The 18,642-nt window shown below is 50.3% G+C and overlaps 1 protein-coding gene across 1 annotated transcript in view; it reads right to left on the reverse strand.

Moving 5' to 3' along the window:
• Positions 1–16,542, reverse strand: part of NUAK1 (NUAK family kinase 1) — a 71,672-nt gene extending 55,130 nt beyond the window's left edge. Inside the window, exon 1 of the mRNA XM_080661328.1 lies at positions 16,060–16,542. Within this exon, the coding sequence (XP_080517454.1) occupies positions 16,060–16,314 (255 nt within the window). The 5' untranslated portion in view covers positions 16,315–16,542. The remainder of the gene's footprint in view (positions 1–16,059) is intronic.
• Between the last annotated feature and the right edge of the window lie 2,100 nt (positions 16,543–18,642).

Genomic DNA, 18,642 nt, shown 5'->3' on the forward strand with positions numbered 1-18,642 from the left:
TTCAGGGACCCCACAGTCAGCATGCTTCAGCCAGTGGCTCTCCACTCCGACAATGCATTATAGCAACCTAGGGGACAGTTTAAAACTACGGATGCTTGTGCCCCCAGCCCCAGAGAGCTTTTTGAAAGCTCAGCTGGGTCTGAGAACCAACCAGTGGGGTAGCGGGAAGAGCCCCCGAAGGACCTGAGTTTTGACCTACTGTGATTACTGGAGCAGATCGGTTACTCTTTCTGAGCAACAACTTCCGTAACTGCAAAGTGGGGATAACAGTCACTACATGTCACAGAGTTGCAGTGAAAAGAGGGGACGCATGTGTACTGCCTCATTCAGTGTCTTGCAGAAGACACACTGCGTTCCATAGACGTTCACTCCTCTCCCTTTCACTCTCTTCTGTCCAGGTTCTTCCAAGTGGGTCAGGAGTGCTGGGCACTCCCCACTCTACGGGGTTTCCTGCCTTGCTAAGTGGTTAAAAAAGGGTGGAAGGCAGACACATCCTTCCTTGCGTTGGACCCCCCTCCACATACACAAAACACACACACACAATGAACCCCTAACTGGGTAAAACAGGCATATTCTATGGCAAAACTGTAAAAACTGAGTCACAGGCAGCAAGATGAAGGAACTCCTAGTGTTTAAGGTTTGCTTTGCTTTTCCTGTCTAGATGATAGACCTATCTTGGGTGTGGCACTTTCTCAGGAAGTCCCTGCCTATGTCTCTGTCCCCGCTTTAGGCCAGATCTAAGAACCGAACAGGCCTGGTGCACAGTAGGACTAAGGGAATGTTTGCTGAATGAATGAATTATGCTTCTTGAGGTCAGTGATGAGCATTTGTAGATCAACCGAGCTCATACTGAAATGCCTGTTTAGGGGATTAAATGCGTTAATCCCCCAAACAGGCATTTCAGAAATACACTTGCACTTGCATTCTGAGCAACGGGCAGAAAAGGAGATAAAGGCCCCTTTGGCATTTGGAAGGCAGCTGCTCATAGCCCAGTGACCGTGAGCAGCACTTCATGGGCAAGTGACTCAAATTTCCGGGCCCCAGTTTATCCACTGTAAAATGGGGATAATAATGGTACGTACCTTTTAAGACTACCTTGAGGATGAATTTAGGTCAATGATTTAACGTGCTTAGATTCTCGCCTGGCACCATTACTGCATGCAACTGTTTGTTATTTTCGTTATTATTATTATTACTCCTTGGAAGGATAATAGCAGAGACCTCAAGCTTCAGGTCCAACCTAAGGACTCAGGGTCTTCTGGTTATCACAAGAGAAGGAGTGGGCTAAAGAAAATGGGGTGGTGTACCCCCAGATGAATACAACAACTAGCTTCCCGCTGCTGTGTTTCTCCAAGTACAGACTACGGACCAACTCCTCACACTCACTTGGGTTGCCTGGTTAAAGCATTTCAGAGTCTCAGGTCTACCTTGAGTCCCAGCCCAGACCTGCTGGATCAGATTCTCTGGGGTGGGTGCTGAGGAGGGTATATTTTAACAGGCACACCCAGGAGATTCACAAATCGCCACAAAGTTAAGAACAATTGGATTGGATAAGCTCCTTTACTAGAGAATCATGTCTGTTTGCTCATCACTGTATCTCCAGCGCCTCGTACAATGCCTGACACATAATATGTGCTCAAGGACTATCAGATGAATCCATTCAATGGTTACAACTCTAGAAGAATGCGTTCCATTTTCTGAAGGCCCACTGTGTGCCAGGCACATGCCCAGCAATGCTGAATCAGACAGCTTCATTCATTCATTCTAAATGTCTTCACTGGGCGCTCACTACATACCAGGCACTGTCCTAGACACTGAGGTACAGAAAAGATGACAAATGAGGTTGCTTAGAGATAATTTACAGATGGTGACAAGGGCTACATATGGAGCTAATCAAGCAAAACAAGGGGTGGAGTGTGTCACAGCAATGATTAAACTCAGCATCCAGAGCAGTTCTGTCCTTCATAACTTTCTGCGATGACAGGAAGTACCTTTTCTGCACTGTCCAATGGTAACCACCAGCCACAAAGGGTTATTAAGCACTTAAAAAGTGGCTAGGATGACCAAGGCACTGAAATTTTCATTTTATTTAATTGTACTTAATTTTCATTTTAACAGCCATGTGTGTCCATCTAAGACAGTGCAGGGCTAGAGGCAGAAACAGATCAGTAAACTGGAAATTATAACACAAGGCAACGCGTGCCAGCGGCGGCATGTGGGGAGTGCGGGAGCAGAGCACCACGTGTTATCAAATGCCTCTCACCCCATTACCAGATGCCCTAATGTTCTCAGGCTCCGGGATCTGAAGAAACAAGGTCAGGTACAAGGTACTGTGCTTGGGCTGGAATTTTTATAGCCCATGATCAGTTGGAAGTGGTATGCAGCCCAGCCAAGCCCCAGAGACTGTGGTTCCAGAACACTCCACCGTCCGAAAGGCCTGCCCACAGCTGCCGGAGAGCTCTCTCTCTCTCTCTTCCCCGTCATTCCACTGACGGTCATTTTGTCCTTGGCTAGAACGTCCCACTGGGCCTGAGACACTGTGCGGATTTTATGAGATTTCTTCACTTCCAGCTTAAGTACAAATACAAGCCTCCCAAATTCCACCGGAAAATTGGGGGCTAATCCAAACATTTCATAAAATTAGAACTCGTTGTGGGGCTGAAAGGAATTCAGACTGTGCCGCCACTAGAGAAATGCAAAATATTTGTTATAATTTTTCCCTTCATGAGCTGTATTTTAAGAAGCAAGTGCTTTTTCTGGCTTGAAGCAAAGGGGGTGGGGGGAACGGAAGAGTTTTTGTTTTTTTTCTCTGGTTTGCAAAAGGCATCACCAGATGAAAATAATCGAGGAATTCTGCCCAACTTGCTAATCCCTCAGCTAGAGAGATAACAAACCTTCCCAATCTCAGCTGCATCTTGCCTTTAAAATAAAAATTTAAGAAAGTGTTTTTCCTGGAAAATGGCACTTTGGAGCCGTAATGTTCTTCTTGCGCTTTAAGCGCAGAGTTTTTATATCTGAGATTTTGTTAGCAAGAGAGGCACTAAAGTCATTCATTCAGGCATGCCTGCCACATATCACCAATATTTACTTGGCAGGCACTGCTAGGCACTTTGGACGTATCGATCAGTAGAACCGATGGACATCCTGCCCTGGTAGGACACGCCTCCCAGCGAAGAAAAGCAAACAAGAAAGGATCCAGCGCCTGCTACTTTGAAGCAGTTTGGGGATGAGACACCAGGGTTCACCAAATGCAGACTCTGAAAGAGGCTGGAATGCAAGCTCTGAGTGAGAGAGCAGGAACCTGTCTCATTGTCGCTCTCTCCCAGTCACCCAGAGCAGGATCGTGTTGGACACATAGCAGGCATTCAACAAATATTTGTTGACTGAATAATGAATCCCAAAACAAAAATCGGGCCCAGAGCTCTCATCTCACAGATAAGCTGGCTGAAGTCACAGAAGGGACACATCTTGCCCAAGGTCACGCAGCTGAAGTTGTGGCAATGCTGGGGCCAGCTCCCAAGTCTCCTGACAACATCCCCAGACACAGAACACTCCACGGCCATTCAACAAATGCTTATTGCATTCTTCTCGTGTGCCAGGCACTGAACTAACACTAGGAGGAGAAAAATGAGTAAGACACAGAAAAATCAAGATTATGGAACCAAGTTCCTCAAATTGCAATCTCGCAGCCTGGAGACAACCTTCTCTGAGCTTTACGTCTGGGTTCAACGAACCAAAGCAAGGAGCTTCAGAGGCTCAGAGGGCTCCATACCCGTGAGAGGCCCTGGGGCCCAGTGGTTACAACCATGACCCTGATGTCAGACAGCCCAGCCCTCAATCCCACTCTGTGACTTCCGGGGAGTCACTTGATCTCTCTAAGTCTCTCCTTCCTCGTCTGCAAAATGAATGCACTAATAATACAGGCTCAGAGGATAGAAGTCATGTAAAGTACTTAGAACAGTGCCTGGCACACACTCATCACTCACTAAATCTTTCCTGCTATTAGGACTGTTAGGGAAAGGAACACACACATACACACACATACACACACACTCTTGACCTTCCTACACATTCAAGAAGGTAGATACAATCAGTGGAGATTTCCACTTAATTCCTCCCCATCCAGGATTCCTGCTACCAGCTGCTTGCACGCCCACACACCGGGTCCCTCCCGGAGCATTCCATTTGATTCTGCCGGAGAAAAGTTATCAATTAACCTTGAGGAAGATGCAAAGGAGACTTCTCCCTGGAGCGAGCGAATCACTGCCCTGCCCTGCCTTTCCATCCACACTCGTGCTGGGCTCAGCGCTCAGCAGATGGACGGACTGTCAGCTTCTTCCCTCCCACTGCTCCTGTGGCTTAGAACAGAGTTCACTTTCCAAACTACCCAGAACCACTCACCGTCATTATGTTATGCTAAGAGCTTCTCAAAGTTTTGTTGGCATCTTTTTTAATTGGTTCTGTGAAAATCAAGGCTGTATAAGGGATGTGCTTGAAGCAAAGGAATGAATTCTGAGAGATAAAAAAAAAAAAAAAAAAAAAAAAAAAAAAAAAAAAAAAAAAAAAACCACAACAGGGAATTGGTTTCCTTAAACAGGTAAGTGTGGACCACAAAGATGGGGATCTGGAAATGACCGGTAGGTACACCTTCTACAACCAAGAGGTGATTGAGCTTCTTTGGGACAGAGGTCATATCTTGTCCTTTATTGTCTCCCCTCCCCCTTCCCCCCCCCCCCCCCCCCGGTGCCTACACAGTCCCTGGCACTGAGGAGGAGCTCAACAAACACCTGAATGCATACATATGTTTAAATGTGCTGCCTGGGGAAACAGAAGGGACACCTGCCACACACACACACACACACACACACACAAAATGACAAAGGTATTTCTGTTCCTTCTTAGGAAGCTGCTTAGGGTCACAGCTGAGAACACAAGCAGATGAGGGCTTCATCCCTGCCATCATCAGACGCTCTATGGTCAAGTGGGGATGGCAATAGCACATCTCTCATAGGCTGGGTCTAAGGCCAACAAGAAAGTCAGTGAGATGAGCCAGGCAATGTGCTTACCCCCTGGGCTGGCAAGTATAAAGTGCTCCCTAAAGGTGAGCTTGGTTGATTGACTGATGAACTGATTTCATCTTTAAGGTTGCAATAGACATAAACATGTTAGGGAGTCAATTCTTCCTTTTAACTGAGGCTGCCAAAAACATCTCTTGCCTTGGGAACAGGGCCCCTCCTTAGTCTTTTCCTCATCCCCTGGGTCTTGCCTCCAGCCCACCTGTCACCAGAATGAAGGACCCAGGCTGAATGGATGCTGAATGCCCCCCTCACTGCTAAAGCCACTGGGAGAAATGTGGTGTCTCCAGGGAGACCCAAAGGCACAACTGAGAGCAGAGGCAGCCAGGGCTCTGGCTTCATTGGGACCAAAAGCAAAGCCCCCGAAATTCTAAGTTTCTAAGGAATGAGCAAAAAGCCTTCCAAGCAACCCAGCAGAATGTGAGCTTGCCCCCCTCAATCCCAAATAATAACAGTTAACATGTACCGAGACCTGCTACACATCAGGCACTGTTCTCGGCACCCTCCCTGGATCCTTAGGACATAACGTAGGAGGCAGGCTCCACTATTATCACCCCACTGTGCAGATGAGAAAATGGATAGGTTCTTTGAAAGCGTGAGTTTTCTAATTCACAAAGAGCCTAGTTCAGAACCCACCTCACAGACATGCTTAAAAAGTAGTGCTTGCCCGGCCAGCGTGGCTCAGTGGTTGAGCATTGACCCATGAACCAGTGAGGTCACAGTTTGATTCCCAGGCAGGGCACATGCCTGGGTTGCAGGCTCAATCCCCAGTACGGGGCGTGCAGGAGATAGCAAGTCAATGATTCTCTCTCATCATTGATGTTTCTATCTCTCTCTCCCTCTCCCTTCCTTTCTGAAATCAATAAAAATATATTTTTTTAAAAAAGTAGTTCCTGCCTAGAGATGAACGGGACCCTAAAGGACCAGAGAGCAGGGAAGGTGAGAAGTCCTCCCAGCACAGGCTGACGCTCCCCGCGGGAGACTTTCCTCACACCGGGCAGAGCCTGCACCAAACCATCTCAAAAAGATTGGGGAGCTGAACATACGCCCCCTCCCCGTATATGGGAGTCCCTGTGCCAAACCAGGCTACAGGAAATGCAGTCTGCATCTCCCCAATTCCTTTCAGTGAATACCAGGATTCTCTTCCTAGGACCTGGCAGGGGCTTTGGAGAAAATTTTGTCCCCGCCCCTCAATGTACAGGTGAAGACCGGGGATTCAACACCAGGGCACCTACTATGTGTGATGCACTGTGCCCAGGCTTTCGAGGTACAGACGGCTGAGACCCCGTCCTGCCTTCCAAGAAGAACACATAGAGAACAGTCACTGTGACCACACACTTTTCTGAGAACTGGACATACAACTCATTTATCCTCACAGCATTCCCATTTCACAGATGAGGAAACTGAGTCAAGCTGACCATCTCCAAGTTACACAGGAGGTTTGAGAGAGACTCTCAAACCCAGGCAGCCAGCCTGGCCTCAGGTCACGGCCGCGCACGCTTTTAGAATCCTAGATTGAATGGTCCACTTCCCTTCCGCCACAGCTGTACAGGACTGGGATCTGAGTGTCCTTAGGCACTTGGGGTGAATCACAGGTGAAATAACCTTCTAATCTGCCGAGATCTGCCTGATGCCTTTGTGGCTTTTGAGTCAGCTGGAAGAGATGGGGAGGGAATGGCCACTGGAAAATACTCAGAGAAGCAGCCCCTTTTTTTTTTTTTACTGTGAAACAGCCCTGGGGCTAAAGGGATTCAAGCTGCACACCCCAAACCACTTGCACACCACCAGTCCCTCCCCTTCCAGGGAAGGAGGGGAACCTACCGCAGAGGCCTCTTAGCACCTTCCCCCTGAAACCTCAGGCTGCCTCTGAATATCTCTAATGAAAGTAAACAAGCGGAATTCTTTTCTCCAGTTTAAAGGGCAAATCACAACGGTGTTTCTCGCTCACATACATTACCTCTGCACTCCAGCCAGTTTATAAATCTTTAAGTACTTGATTTACAACCGGGATACAATGTTTTGAAAGCCTTGCAAATGCACTTTGCATCTAAAGCCTGCCTACTCTGCAGAGCTGATCGCCGGGGTGTCTCGGATGGGAGGCTGAAGTCTCGGGAAGTATGAAAGCAACCCAAGAATGCAGTGCTTTGGGGAGCAGCCTGCAAGGGCGAGGAACAGGTTCGCTCTGCCTCTCCGCGCCCACAGGGCAGTCAAGAGGCACCTGGCAATGCTGGGCTGTCCACGCATGTCCTCACAGTGAGGAGGGGAGGGGTGACCCAGGAAACGAGGTGGAAGGTCCCATCGGGCCTTCCCCACTGCCTGCCACATTCACAGAACTCCCCTGTCTCAGGATTGCTGGTGTACTCCTCATGCACTTGTTCATTTGTTCATTCATTCATTCATATTTACTGAGCACCTATTATAGATGCCTGGCACCAGGCTACAGACCAGGATGCAGTTTACCTTCTAATGGGCAACAAGAATCAAAATCTGTATACACACAGATCACCAAAACCACACGGTTTACGTGTTCTGAAGGGAATAGATACGGGCCCAAGACAGAGGAATAGGACGTGAGAGTTCAGATACCCAGGAAGGAACCTCAAAGGACATGGAAAATTCAGAGTTTAGTCCCCTTGCAATCATGAGGGTTTTAAGAAGGGGAGCCATGATCTAAGATGAGAGGGTCACCAGGTGCTCGATGCTGGTACTTCTCATCAAAATAACAATGCTGGCTCTAGTTCTCAAGAGCCTACTGCGCACCAGGCTCCAAACCCCATTTCTCATGGATCCCACTTGGTAGCCGCATTTTTCTAGATGAGAATGCAGAAGCTCGGAGGGAATGGGCAGCTTGCCCAGATCATCTAACTGCCCAGTAGCGGGGAGGAATCTGAACTCGAGTCTGCCTGGTTCCACAGCCGTGACTTCTTCCGCCGCCCCTCGTTGATATACTACCTTGCATTGCTCTCAGATGATTCCAGATGTGTTCATTTCACATCCCAACTAACTTCTCGGTATCCTGTCGGCAAGGCTCGTCATATTCCCTGAAATACCCCACAGACCTGGGCCCTTTAGTAAGTGCTCGTTAAATGCATCGAGTTTATTGCTAGAGTGACAGGAAAAGGTGTGTCAACCCCCAAAATATGTTGTGTCTTCATCACAGGGAATCTTCAGCCACAGAGCAGTGATGCATAGTAGCTGATCAGAACCATGATGAAAGCCACTTGGAAGGGCGAGTGACAAGCACCCAGCCCACACTGTTCTCAGGCAGCCACCCGTCTGGGGCGGCTTCAGGTCAGAAAAGGAGCTTTTTCACTCATCCACCCAGAGCAGTGGTCGGCAAACTCATTAGTCCACAGAGCCAAATATCAACAGTACAACGATTGAAATTTCTTTTGAGAGCCAAATTTTTTAAACTTAAACTTCTTCTAACGCCACTTCTTCAAAATAGACTCGCCCAGGCCATGGTATTTTGTGGAAGAGCCACATTCAAGGGGCCAAAGAGCCGCATGTGGCTCACGAGCCGCGGTTTGCCGACCACTGACCCAGAGAAAGGCCTTTTTCTACTTGGTACACATGTGCCTTTGACACTATCATACATTATATATGATCCGATTGCCCACCTACTACTTAGCCCAGGGCTAAAAGCTTAGTTAGCCATAGCACCTGAATCCTCTCAACACTCCATAAAATAGGACCTATTAGGAACAGCTGAAAACAGGTTTTAAGGAGATTGGGGACAAGCCCAAGGTCACACGACTGTCAAAGGCTGGGATGGGACGTGGACCCAGGGCACTCTCCCTTGACCATGGCACACAGGACGACGCTTTCCACTTAGCACAAAATGCACATGCACGCTCCCTGGACCCGCAGGTTGGAGTGCGGGCCTGAGAGATATGGGCCTCTACCCCCAATCCCACTCCCCAACCACCTCCCCGAACTACAGTTGTTCTTTATAACAGATGTATTGATGTCTAATTCACATACCATCAATTCACCCATTGAAAATGTATAAGTCATAGCTTTTATACTATATTCAGAGTGGTGCACTCCTCATCACGACCAACTTTCTAACACTTGAATTCCCCAAAAGAAACCCCATACCCATTAGCAGCCACTCCTAGCCCCAGGCAACCACTAATCCATTTTCTGTCTCCATGGATTCGCCTATTTCAGATATTTCAAAGAAACAGAATCATACATTATACATGATCTTTCGTGACTGGCTTCTTTCACTTAGCATAATGTTTTCAAGTTCATCTATGTATCAATACTTCATTTTATTCCTGAATACTATTCCAGAGGTATTTCATAAATAAAAGAATGGAACTGATCATAAATAATATTCATATATAAAATGAACATACCCTATTTGATCCATCCATCAGCCAGTGGATATTTGGGTTGCTTCTATGAATATTTGGGGCCCTTATGAATAATGCTGCTGTGAACATTTATGTGCAAGTTTCTGTGTGGACATGTGTTTGCACTTCTCCTGGGCAGACCTAGGAGTGGAACTGCCCAGCCCGGGTTTAACATGCAGTGGAAAGTTTACTGAAGAGCTTCGCCGTGAAGTCAACATCTGGCTGCTTCTGGGCCGTTTCCAGAGAATTTTATCAATACAGCCAGACACCGCTCATGGGTGGGTCATCTGGCCCGGCCCCTCCTGTTCTGGGGCCTGGGATCTTCTCATTCCTGCACTGCACAGTGTCGTCTGGGCCAGCGTGATGATAAATGCATTCTGCTTTAAAGCAGATACTTCACAAGTCATAACTTACAGATGCTCCAGGACTTTCATGTGGGAAAGACAAATGAGACTTATGCTGTCTGACTCCGGAGCCACTGAGGACAGGAAGCCGTGGCCAGGAAGCTGACAAGCCCTGGATAGATCTCTCTCTCTCTCTCTCTCTCTCTATCTCTCTCTCTCTCTCTCTCACGAATGCACGAACACATGTAACAGAAAGGGAATTTGCGCAGGGGAGGGTCTGCCTGGCTTTGCAAACTATGCTACACATCGGCCATTCATTTCCAGCCATTGTCTTTTCTTCCCAGCACATCAAAACGCTGCGTGAGGTCAGAGATGATGACCTCCAACTTCTACACCTCTAAAATATTCCCCCGGCTCAATGTATTCCTTTCAGTTCCATTCTATAAGCCTTTGCTGAGGACTTACTACGTGCTTGGCATGATGCGAGGCATTGACAGTGAGTTCAAGACAGTTAGACAGGGCTTACCAACAAAACAGACAAGATACCTGACTCAACCCTTATCTCCTGATGCTTCCCAGGAGGAAATGACGCCATGAAGGCCTGGCGCGTGGTGTGTGTGCATTTCTGTCTCCAAGCAAAGATGTGAACGGGCTGACCTCCCGAGGCCCCCTAGGGCTTCTAGAATCTGAGGATTCTTAGGCAACAAAAAACTCAGTGTGTGTCCAGGTAGAGAGCTCTTTGACCTGGTTCATTAAAACATACTTGTGGCTCAAGAGCAGATAGTTCGCCAGCAGACATATCTTTCTCTCCCAACGCAGTCCGATTCTTATCTTCTCATACCTTAACTCTTGCGAAAACCTCCGGGCTGGCCTCCCTGTTCTGAGCCAGCCCACCCGTCAGATGGGTTCAGGGCCCCACTGCGATCAGAACCTAGCCCAGCCCCCTAGAGGAGGGGAGATGGCCAAGGTCTCTGCATTCACATGACCTGTGACCTTGGCAGGCTAGGGAACCTCTCTGTGACTCAGTTTCTTCATCTGGAAAATGAGATCATTGCAGAATTATTAGGAGGATTAAATCAGTTTATATGTGCCTGGCATGTTATAATCACTCAAGAAGTGTTAGCTGTTGTTGTTATTATATATTATTATTATTATTAACCCCATCCTATTTTACCCATCTTGCCTCCCTCTGGTCCCAGCTCACCCTAGAATCTGCCCCCTAGCTGAAACCCCTCATATTTCAGTCTTCTGAAACTCAAATCAAAGGTCATCTTCAACAGCACTTGTTGTCCCTAATCGTACAGTATTCCAAGGCCTCTTCTCTAGATCCCCTGCTGGACATCAGCGAGAAACCCCCCAGGAAAATAATCACCCCATGGCTGGTCTTCTGGCACCACAAGTGGAGCAACCATGCCCAAATCCAGAAGTGACCAGCTGGACAACATAAGGAAGGTTCTCCATTTCTCTAAAAGCAACAGGTTTCAAAACAGATAGATGCATTTGACACTGTCTAACTGTATAAGCTCTGGGCAAGTGACTAAACCTCCCTAAAGCCTCACCTTCCCTATCTATTAAATGGGTCTAACTAGAGTACATACCTCTTAGCACTGACAAGAGGATCAGAGAAAATGTGAAGTAGACACACCCCAGGCTCTCCCAAGATATCAGCTGGTAGTAATATAAGCAGCAGGGCTAATACTGGGAAGGGGTGTTCCTCTCCAGGATCAAACTCAATGTCATGAACTAAGCTTCAATGAACTACATTCCGACTTGAAAATGACCTGAAATCATCAAGTCCTGCATAGAAGAGGAATCCACGGCCTAGCCACTGCTTAATCCTATCTCTTCCGCCAGACGGTAAGTTCTTTGTCTATGTCCCAGCATTTAACATGGCGAGAAGCATATGGCAGACGCTAATAAATCTGTTGAACTGAGCTGAATTAGTTCAATATTTGTAAGTACATTTCATCTTTGCTACCAGATTATAAGCTCTTTAAGAGTGAGGATCATGTCTTGCTCTAGGAAAGATGTATTATTAAATGAGTGATGGAAAAATACCAAATTAAGAACCAGGTTTCTTCGACCCAGCCCAGTCATTGATGAGCTGTGCAACCTCAGAAAAGTCACCTAACGCTCTATGCCTCATGTTTCCCACCTCCAGGATAAGAAGTTTAGACCACATGTTTGCCGAGGTCCCTGGATCCCTGAAACTGGAGTCGGGTCTTAGCTGCAACATGACACGTGCATATGACAGCCACACACGCCCTGCCCCGGCTCAGCAGGCCAGCCTGCTAATTCACTCCCTTGATCTGCAAATATTCCAGCACCAGGCTATGAATAACAGGGCCAATGCTTACAACACCCATTTTGGGTCAAGTCAGTAGCTTTGCCAAGTGAGGATGGCCCATCACTCCAGCTAGTGCTCTAGGACCTGGGGGCACACTCTGCCCACCAGGCCTGTCACTCCCATGCCAGACCCCTCCCACAGACCTTCCCTCCTGCTTATACAACACCCCGTACAAGAGATAACCTGGTGCCCAGGGAAAGTTGAATTTGGCTCTTGGCAGTGAGGTGATCACATGACACCTCTCCCCAAAATGTTGTTTTTGGTTTTGGTATTTTTTTGTCAATATTTTGTGCCGCCTGAAGGTCTGGGGGGTTTGGCTCAAAGAAAATGCATGCCGTGTTTCGACACGGGGGCTCACTCGGCAGCGTGGCCAAAATTGTAGCAAAACAAGAATTCTGCCATAAACAAAGCCTAAATTCAAGGCTTTGGAAATATTTCCAGAGCCTACTGGAATAGAGCCTTGGCTTCCTATGGGCACACTTCCCTAGCATTCCTTAATTAACTAAAAAGTTGATTATTTCTTCTCTCTCTCTCTGAATGATAAGGCTGTCCAGAGCATCATGCCTTTCTGATGGCCTTAAAATGTAAATGGAAGTCTAACTAAAATAAGGGGGAAGAGGGAGAACTTGCTAAAAAGAGGCAACTGAAATTGGCTTATGTCCCCATTTGAGGCTTTCTATAGATCATTTTACTCAATTCTCACAATAAGCCCATGAGCTTAGTACCCTTATTTGCCCATTATACAAATGAGAAAACTGAGGTCTCAAACTGCTATATAGCCTGCACAAGGTCACAAGGCTAGCAAGGAATGTGTCAGGATTTGAATGCAAGCCAGGGCTCTCAGCCCTTCTCCAAGAACACCTCATTGTTGGGCTTGTTAACTTCCGGAAGAAGCCACTTTGAGTCCCTGTCTTGTGGACAGGCTCGGGCAGTGGCCTGAAGACCACATTTGGGATTGAAGAGGGGACGATGCCTGGACCATGCGGAGGGCTGGACTAGCTGATACAATTTCCTGATTCTGCAACCCTTTTTGGAACTGCCTTTCACAGAAGATAATGCTGTGTGGTGTTTTGTTTGATTCAGAAGGCCCTCCAGACATGCAATTAAAAGCCACAACATTCCTGTTTTTAAACACTTCTCTGTCTCAGGAGTGCTGATGGCACAGCATCTCATGCAGCCTGACACCCAACTCCCGACTCCAGCCACTCGCCTTGGCAAAGTCGCTTACAACCACCACACCTCATAAGAAGTGCTCTAAAAGGCAAGGCTGCAAATGACAACAAATCACTGCCGAATTCTCCCTGAAGATTGAAAAGGCAGAATTGAGACAGTGCTTGCCAAGTCTCCTCAATGGTACCTTACAAGTAAATTGTTGCTGTTTAGTGCATCCTTGGAACCAGAAGAAAACTGCCAGTTTAAATGAAAATTTCTTGCTGCTCTTGACAGATTCTGAGTCACCAAGCGCTGTATGGCAAGAACAATTCGTTGACCAAATTGTTTTTATGTTTGTTTTATTTTCTGTTCAGCCAGACACAGAGAATTTTCCACCTGACAATTCCTGCTTCTCACTTAATTTCTTACACCGTCTGTGAGCAGTGTGCTCAGCAGGGGGAGGACTCAAGGCCAAGGAGGCCTCCCATTCACCCCACCTCACCCACTAGTTTTCCCACCTATGTAATGCTAGGTTTTCACCAGATGATTTTGCAAACATTGAAAGCACGCCTATTCAGTTGAAAGCAGTTTGGAGATTGCCAGTTTCTGGGTCTGGGTCTGCTACCAGATTCAAAATCTCTGCATTAATTTTTGAGTAAAACAAGAGATTGAGCTAAAATAAACAGCACAATGGGAAACTGAACTAGGGCTGGACAATAACATCTGGACTTAAGTCCTGCCGCTGAGAAATGAGCCTCTTCCGTTCTCAGGGCGCCCCCTAGTGGGCATTCAATTAAATCCCGACGGAATGCTCAGAGTTTCTGAAAATAAAGGAAGACACCCACCGAAAGAGAAGGGCAGGCTCCCCTCTACTGATGCAATCGCTTCCACTCTAACTTACTCTGTGGATCCGACAGCCAGACGAATGCCTGACAGGAAGCTCCAGGGAAACTCAGAAAGGTACCTGCCATAATACAAGGTTTCATTCTTTCTGTTTGCGGCAGCTCCCCAGCATTCAGGCTTCTGTGCCACCTCACAGATCCACCCAGACACACCCTTACCACTCAACCCCTCACAAGCTCACATCCTCAACCTGCAGCTCTAACCGCGTCTGTTTTTCATTATCCCACTTTCCAACTTCCCAGCGCGATTCTTCAGCAGCTATTAAGACAACACGAGCAAGGAGCTAAGCTTAGTTTTTGCTTATTCAACATCCAGCCTGGGGAATATCACCGCAGAAGAAAAGCATGAATGAAGTTCACGTTTCTCAGCCTCTTCTTCTGCAAACCTGGAAAGGTGTTCCTCCAAGGGCATCGTTACAACCGCGTCCTCTTTAAATTTTTCAGCCTTCAAAAATGGCACCTGCCCAGAGTGAATTCTCCACTACTTTTGCTTGCTATAGAATTTTTAAATTGGAGACAGCTTAAAATACATAATGTACAACGTCTCAAATTTCCAATTAACCTACAACAGACTTTTTTTAAAAAGCTATAGGATAAAGTTATATCAACCCACACAGTGAGGCTTAGAATGAGGAAGTTATCCAGGAATCCAAATATTTGAGAAGGGGGGGGGGGCTGAACTTTCTGATTGGTGCCCCCCTTCTTTGGTTTTCACAGAACAATCTCTGCACATGTGCAAAAGAAAAATAGGAACATCAACCTACCAATTCATTCACCGATTCATTTTGCTTCCTCCCTTCCCCCCTCCCAACCCCCCACCCTTATTTGTTAAGTTTATAACCCACCCTGGGCCACGGAACACCCCAAAATGTGCACACAAGGAGTCCCAAAATTAGTCTGGCGCTAAAATGATTAAAATGCATCAGATATGCTTCAAATCAAAGAACCCTGTTAATTTTCTGCCGCACACCACACAAAATCTTTCTGCAACAGTCAGTCACTTTGAACCCAATCCTCTAGCCACAAGCCGTGTGGATTACCAGGGCCTGTTCTGCAGAAAGGAAAATGACAACAAACACGTTGGCGACAATCTAGAGACCCCAAGGCACTCAAGGAGCTCTTTGGGGCTGTGCCTATGATGCCGGGACACTGGCAGGGTTTCAGCTGTCACAAAGAGTGGGGCGGCTGGGCCAGACTCCTGAAGCAATTTGGTAGCCCTGCAGTCAGGACCTGAAGTGTAATTGAGTCGGGCGGCAACTCAGCATCTGTGTGGCTACTCATGCCCTGGGCATCTCAGTCCTCCCAGAAGCCGGGCCAAACTGTCACAGCCCTCATGCCTGCAGCAGCCTTTACTTTTTGCTCCCTAACCTTCTCTCTGAAAAACAGGCAGGAGTGCGTCCTCCCTTGCAGGGACAGCAGCATCAAGGTGATAGGGAGGATGAGTGGGAGAGTGGGAGGGTGGGAGGAGGGGGGTCGCATTCATCTGCAGGACACGGGATTTGGGGGACCAGCTCTGAGCTGAGAGCTTGGAACTATTTTGGAGTTGGAGCAATAAGGCATTCCAGGGCAAGGTCTGAACGCGCGCCCTAGAGGGGAGACCCCGACGGTCCCAACCTTGCAAAGTGTTTGCAAATCATAAACACTACTTTGCTGTTGGGATAAAACCCCCCAAAATATGCGCAGACAGGATGTAACAAGTGTTTCAGGAGAGAAACACGCCTGAGTCACGGGGAGCTAGGGGGAGAGTGGAGCTGTCTGGGGGTTCCCGGAAAGCCCCCTCTCAGACCAGAGAGACTCAGCACCCAAAGCCCCCGCCCCTGGCGCCCTCGGTCCCCAGTGCGTGGACGCCCCCCGCCCCCCGGGGTTTCCCGCACTCACCACTCGGCCCGAGAACCTCTCGGTGGCCCTCTTGACTTTGCCGTAGGTGCCTTTGCCCAGCGTCTCCTGCAGCTCATAGCGGTGCTTCAAGTTGTGCTTGTGGTGATGCCGCTTCACCCCGTGCGGCTTCCTGGGCTCCGGGGCCGCCGCTGCGGGGGCTGCGGTCGCCCCCGCCACCGCCTCCGGGGGAGAACCCGGCGCCCCCGGCCCCAAGTCAGGGCCGTCCCGGGCCGCGGGCGCAGCGGCCCCCTCCATGTCCAAACTCGGGACGAGTGGATGGACAGGGCAGGACCCGGCACAGCACTCGGGGTGTCTGGGTCCCCGCCGAGGGAAGTCGGGGTGCGCTCAACGTCGCCCCCGCAGCATGGAGGAGGCGGCCGGATCCAACTGGGGCTGCGGCTGGGTCACTGGCGGCGGCGGGGACTGCACATCTGGCGCCCCCGGCGCGCACGGTCCGCGCACCGCCCACCGGCCGCGCGCACTGAGCAGCGGCGGGCGAGGTGGCGGCGGTGGCAGGAGAGGCGGTGGTGTTTGCAGGAGGGAGGGGAGAGGGGGTGGCTCCGAGCGCAGGAGGGGAGTGTTATGTGGGCGCCGCGCCCCCCGACCCCTCCCCGGGAGGACGGGCAGACGGGCGGGGGCGGGGCGGGGCGGCGCGTTGGCGGGTCCCGGGGGAGGGGGGCGAGAGGCGGGGCGGCAGGGGCTTCCCCACCTCCCCGCCGCCCCCGGCCGGGCCACCCCGAGCTGGAGGGGGATGGGAGCGTGTCGCGACTCGCCCTTTGTGCGGCGCGGCGCGGCGCAGGCCGCAGCAGAGGCCGGGGGCTTTGTCCTCGCTTGGCCGGGACGGGGGCCGGGGGGTTTCAAGCTCGGGCGCTCCCTCCCCGGACTCGCTCGCCGCAGCTACCGCGGGCCCGGGCCCTCCACCGCCGCCGCCGCCTCCTGCTCCGGCCTCCGGGCCTCCCTTCTGGCTCGCGCCCGGGCGGCGGCCGCTGCTCGCCGAGCCCAGGGCCCGAGCCACCGAGAGCGCTCCGTGCCGGGGGCCGCCGGGGCCCGCTCGCGATCCGGCCCGGGGCGCCACGGGCCCGGGCGCCCCTTCATTCTTTTAGGTGTCGCCGCGGCTGCCCAGCCGGAGCTGGGGGAGAGGCTGGGGGAGGGGAGCCGGCGGGTGTTGGGTTTCAGGCGGTGAGTCACGGCCCCCTCCCGCCGCATGCGCACCCCTCCCGCCCGCGGGCCTGAGGGATGGCCGCCCGCCGGGGACAGTGCGCGACCCTGAGAACCCCAAAAGGAGCGCTTTGACCCGGGCCCTCCCCGAAGAACGGAGGAAGGGAGACTCGGAGGCGGAACCTGGGGCCCGCCGCCGGCCTTCGGGTCTTTCGTCACCATCCAGGCCCGGGAGAGGAGAGTTGGGGATGTGGAAGAGACGGGGCGCTCGAGGCGTCAGTGCAGAGCCGGGCGCCCACCCTTCCCACCGAGGCCGCCTTCGGAGGTGGGCAAGCCAGGGACCTCGGATAGAGCAGGGCCCGCGGCCTGCTGAGCGGGAGGCCACTTGCGGGCCTATTGGCCCCTTCGGCCTCGGAATTTATCCTTAAACTGGAAGGACCAGATCCTGGAGGTGGTAACAGCGACCTTACACCCCAAGCTGGGAGTCAGGCAGGGAAGGCCTCCGACCGCAGCAAAGCCGCAACCTCCCCCAGCCCCCTTCTTAAAGAGGCAAAGAAAAATAAGGAAGCCGGCAAGAGAAAAAGAGGCCTTAGGGAAATGTTTAAAAATGGTGCCGTACACCAGACGGGTATAGGAAGGGTGAGGTATGAAGAATGTCTGGTGCGATCTGCAGATCGCCAGGTGGCTCTGTACTTTTTTCACCAGTGAGCCGGGCTGGACCCTCCTCCGCAGCTCTCAGGGTCATCCCTCCTGCATTCCTGCTGTCTTCACAGCCGTCTACCCCTATCGCCTTAGCCTGGACTCCTGCAATAGCATGTCCTCTCCGAGAGCCCCCTCCCTGCTGCCAGAGTCATGGCCTAAAACAAGGCAGTCATCCCATCCTCCAGGCCTGCCCCTCTGCCACGTCCAGTGCTTGGTATTATCTGTCCACCCTTCTCTTCTAGCGAGGCTCCACATGACCCCTCTGCCCCTTCCCGCCTTCCCCAGGAGCACACTAGTTATTGCATAAGACAAGCACAAGGCCATGTTTACTTCATCCCTGTTCTGTCCTCCACACTTGCAGTGCCTCCCCGTCCCCACCCTGAGACTGTTCTGCTTTCAGACAAAGTCTGCAGACAGCGTGCATGTAGAATGAAGTGTCAGAATGAGTAGCGGGAAGGGGTGAGCCAGGCTCCCCAGGGAATAGGACGTGTGACCTTGGTCAAATGACTTCACCTCTCAAGGCTTCAGTTTCCTCTTCTTAAAATATGGATTACCCACCTGTTTTACAGGGAAACAGATTATGTCTGTAGTGGTAATTAAAACTGTTCACCAGCTCTCTTCTGGTTCTTTCCCTTCCTGGGGATGTGGTAGGAATCCACTACCCCAACCTCTTGAAATGAGATGTGGGCCATATGCCTTGCTTTTAGGGCAATGGAATGAGAG

This window comes from Plecotus auritus, assembly GCF_963455305.1.
Source record: "Plecotus auritus genome assembly, chromosome: 3".
In the NCBI taxonomy this organism is placed as follows: domain Eukaryota; kingdom Metazoa; phylum Chordata; class Mammalia; order Chiroptera; family Vespertilionidae; genus Plecotus; species Plecotus auritus.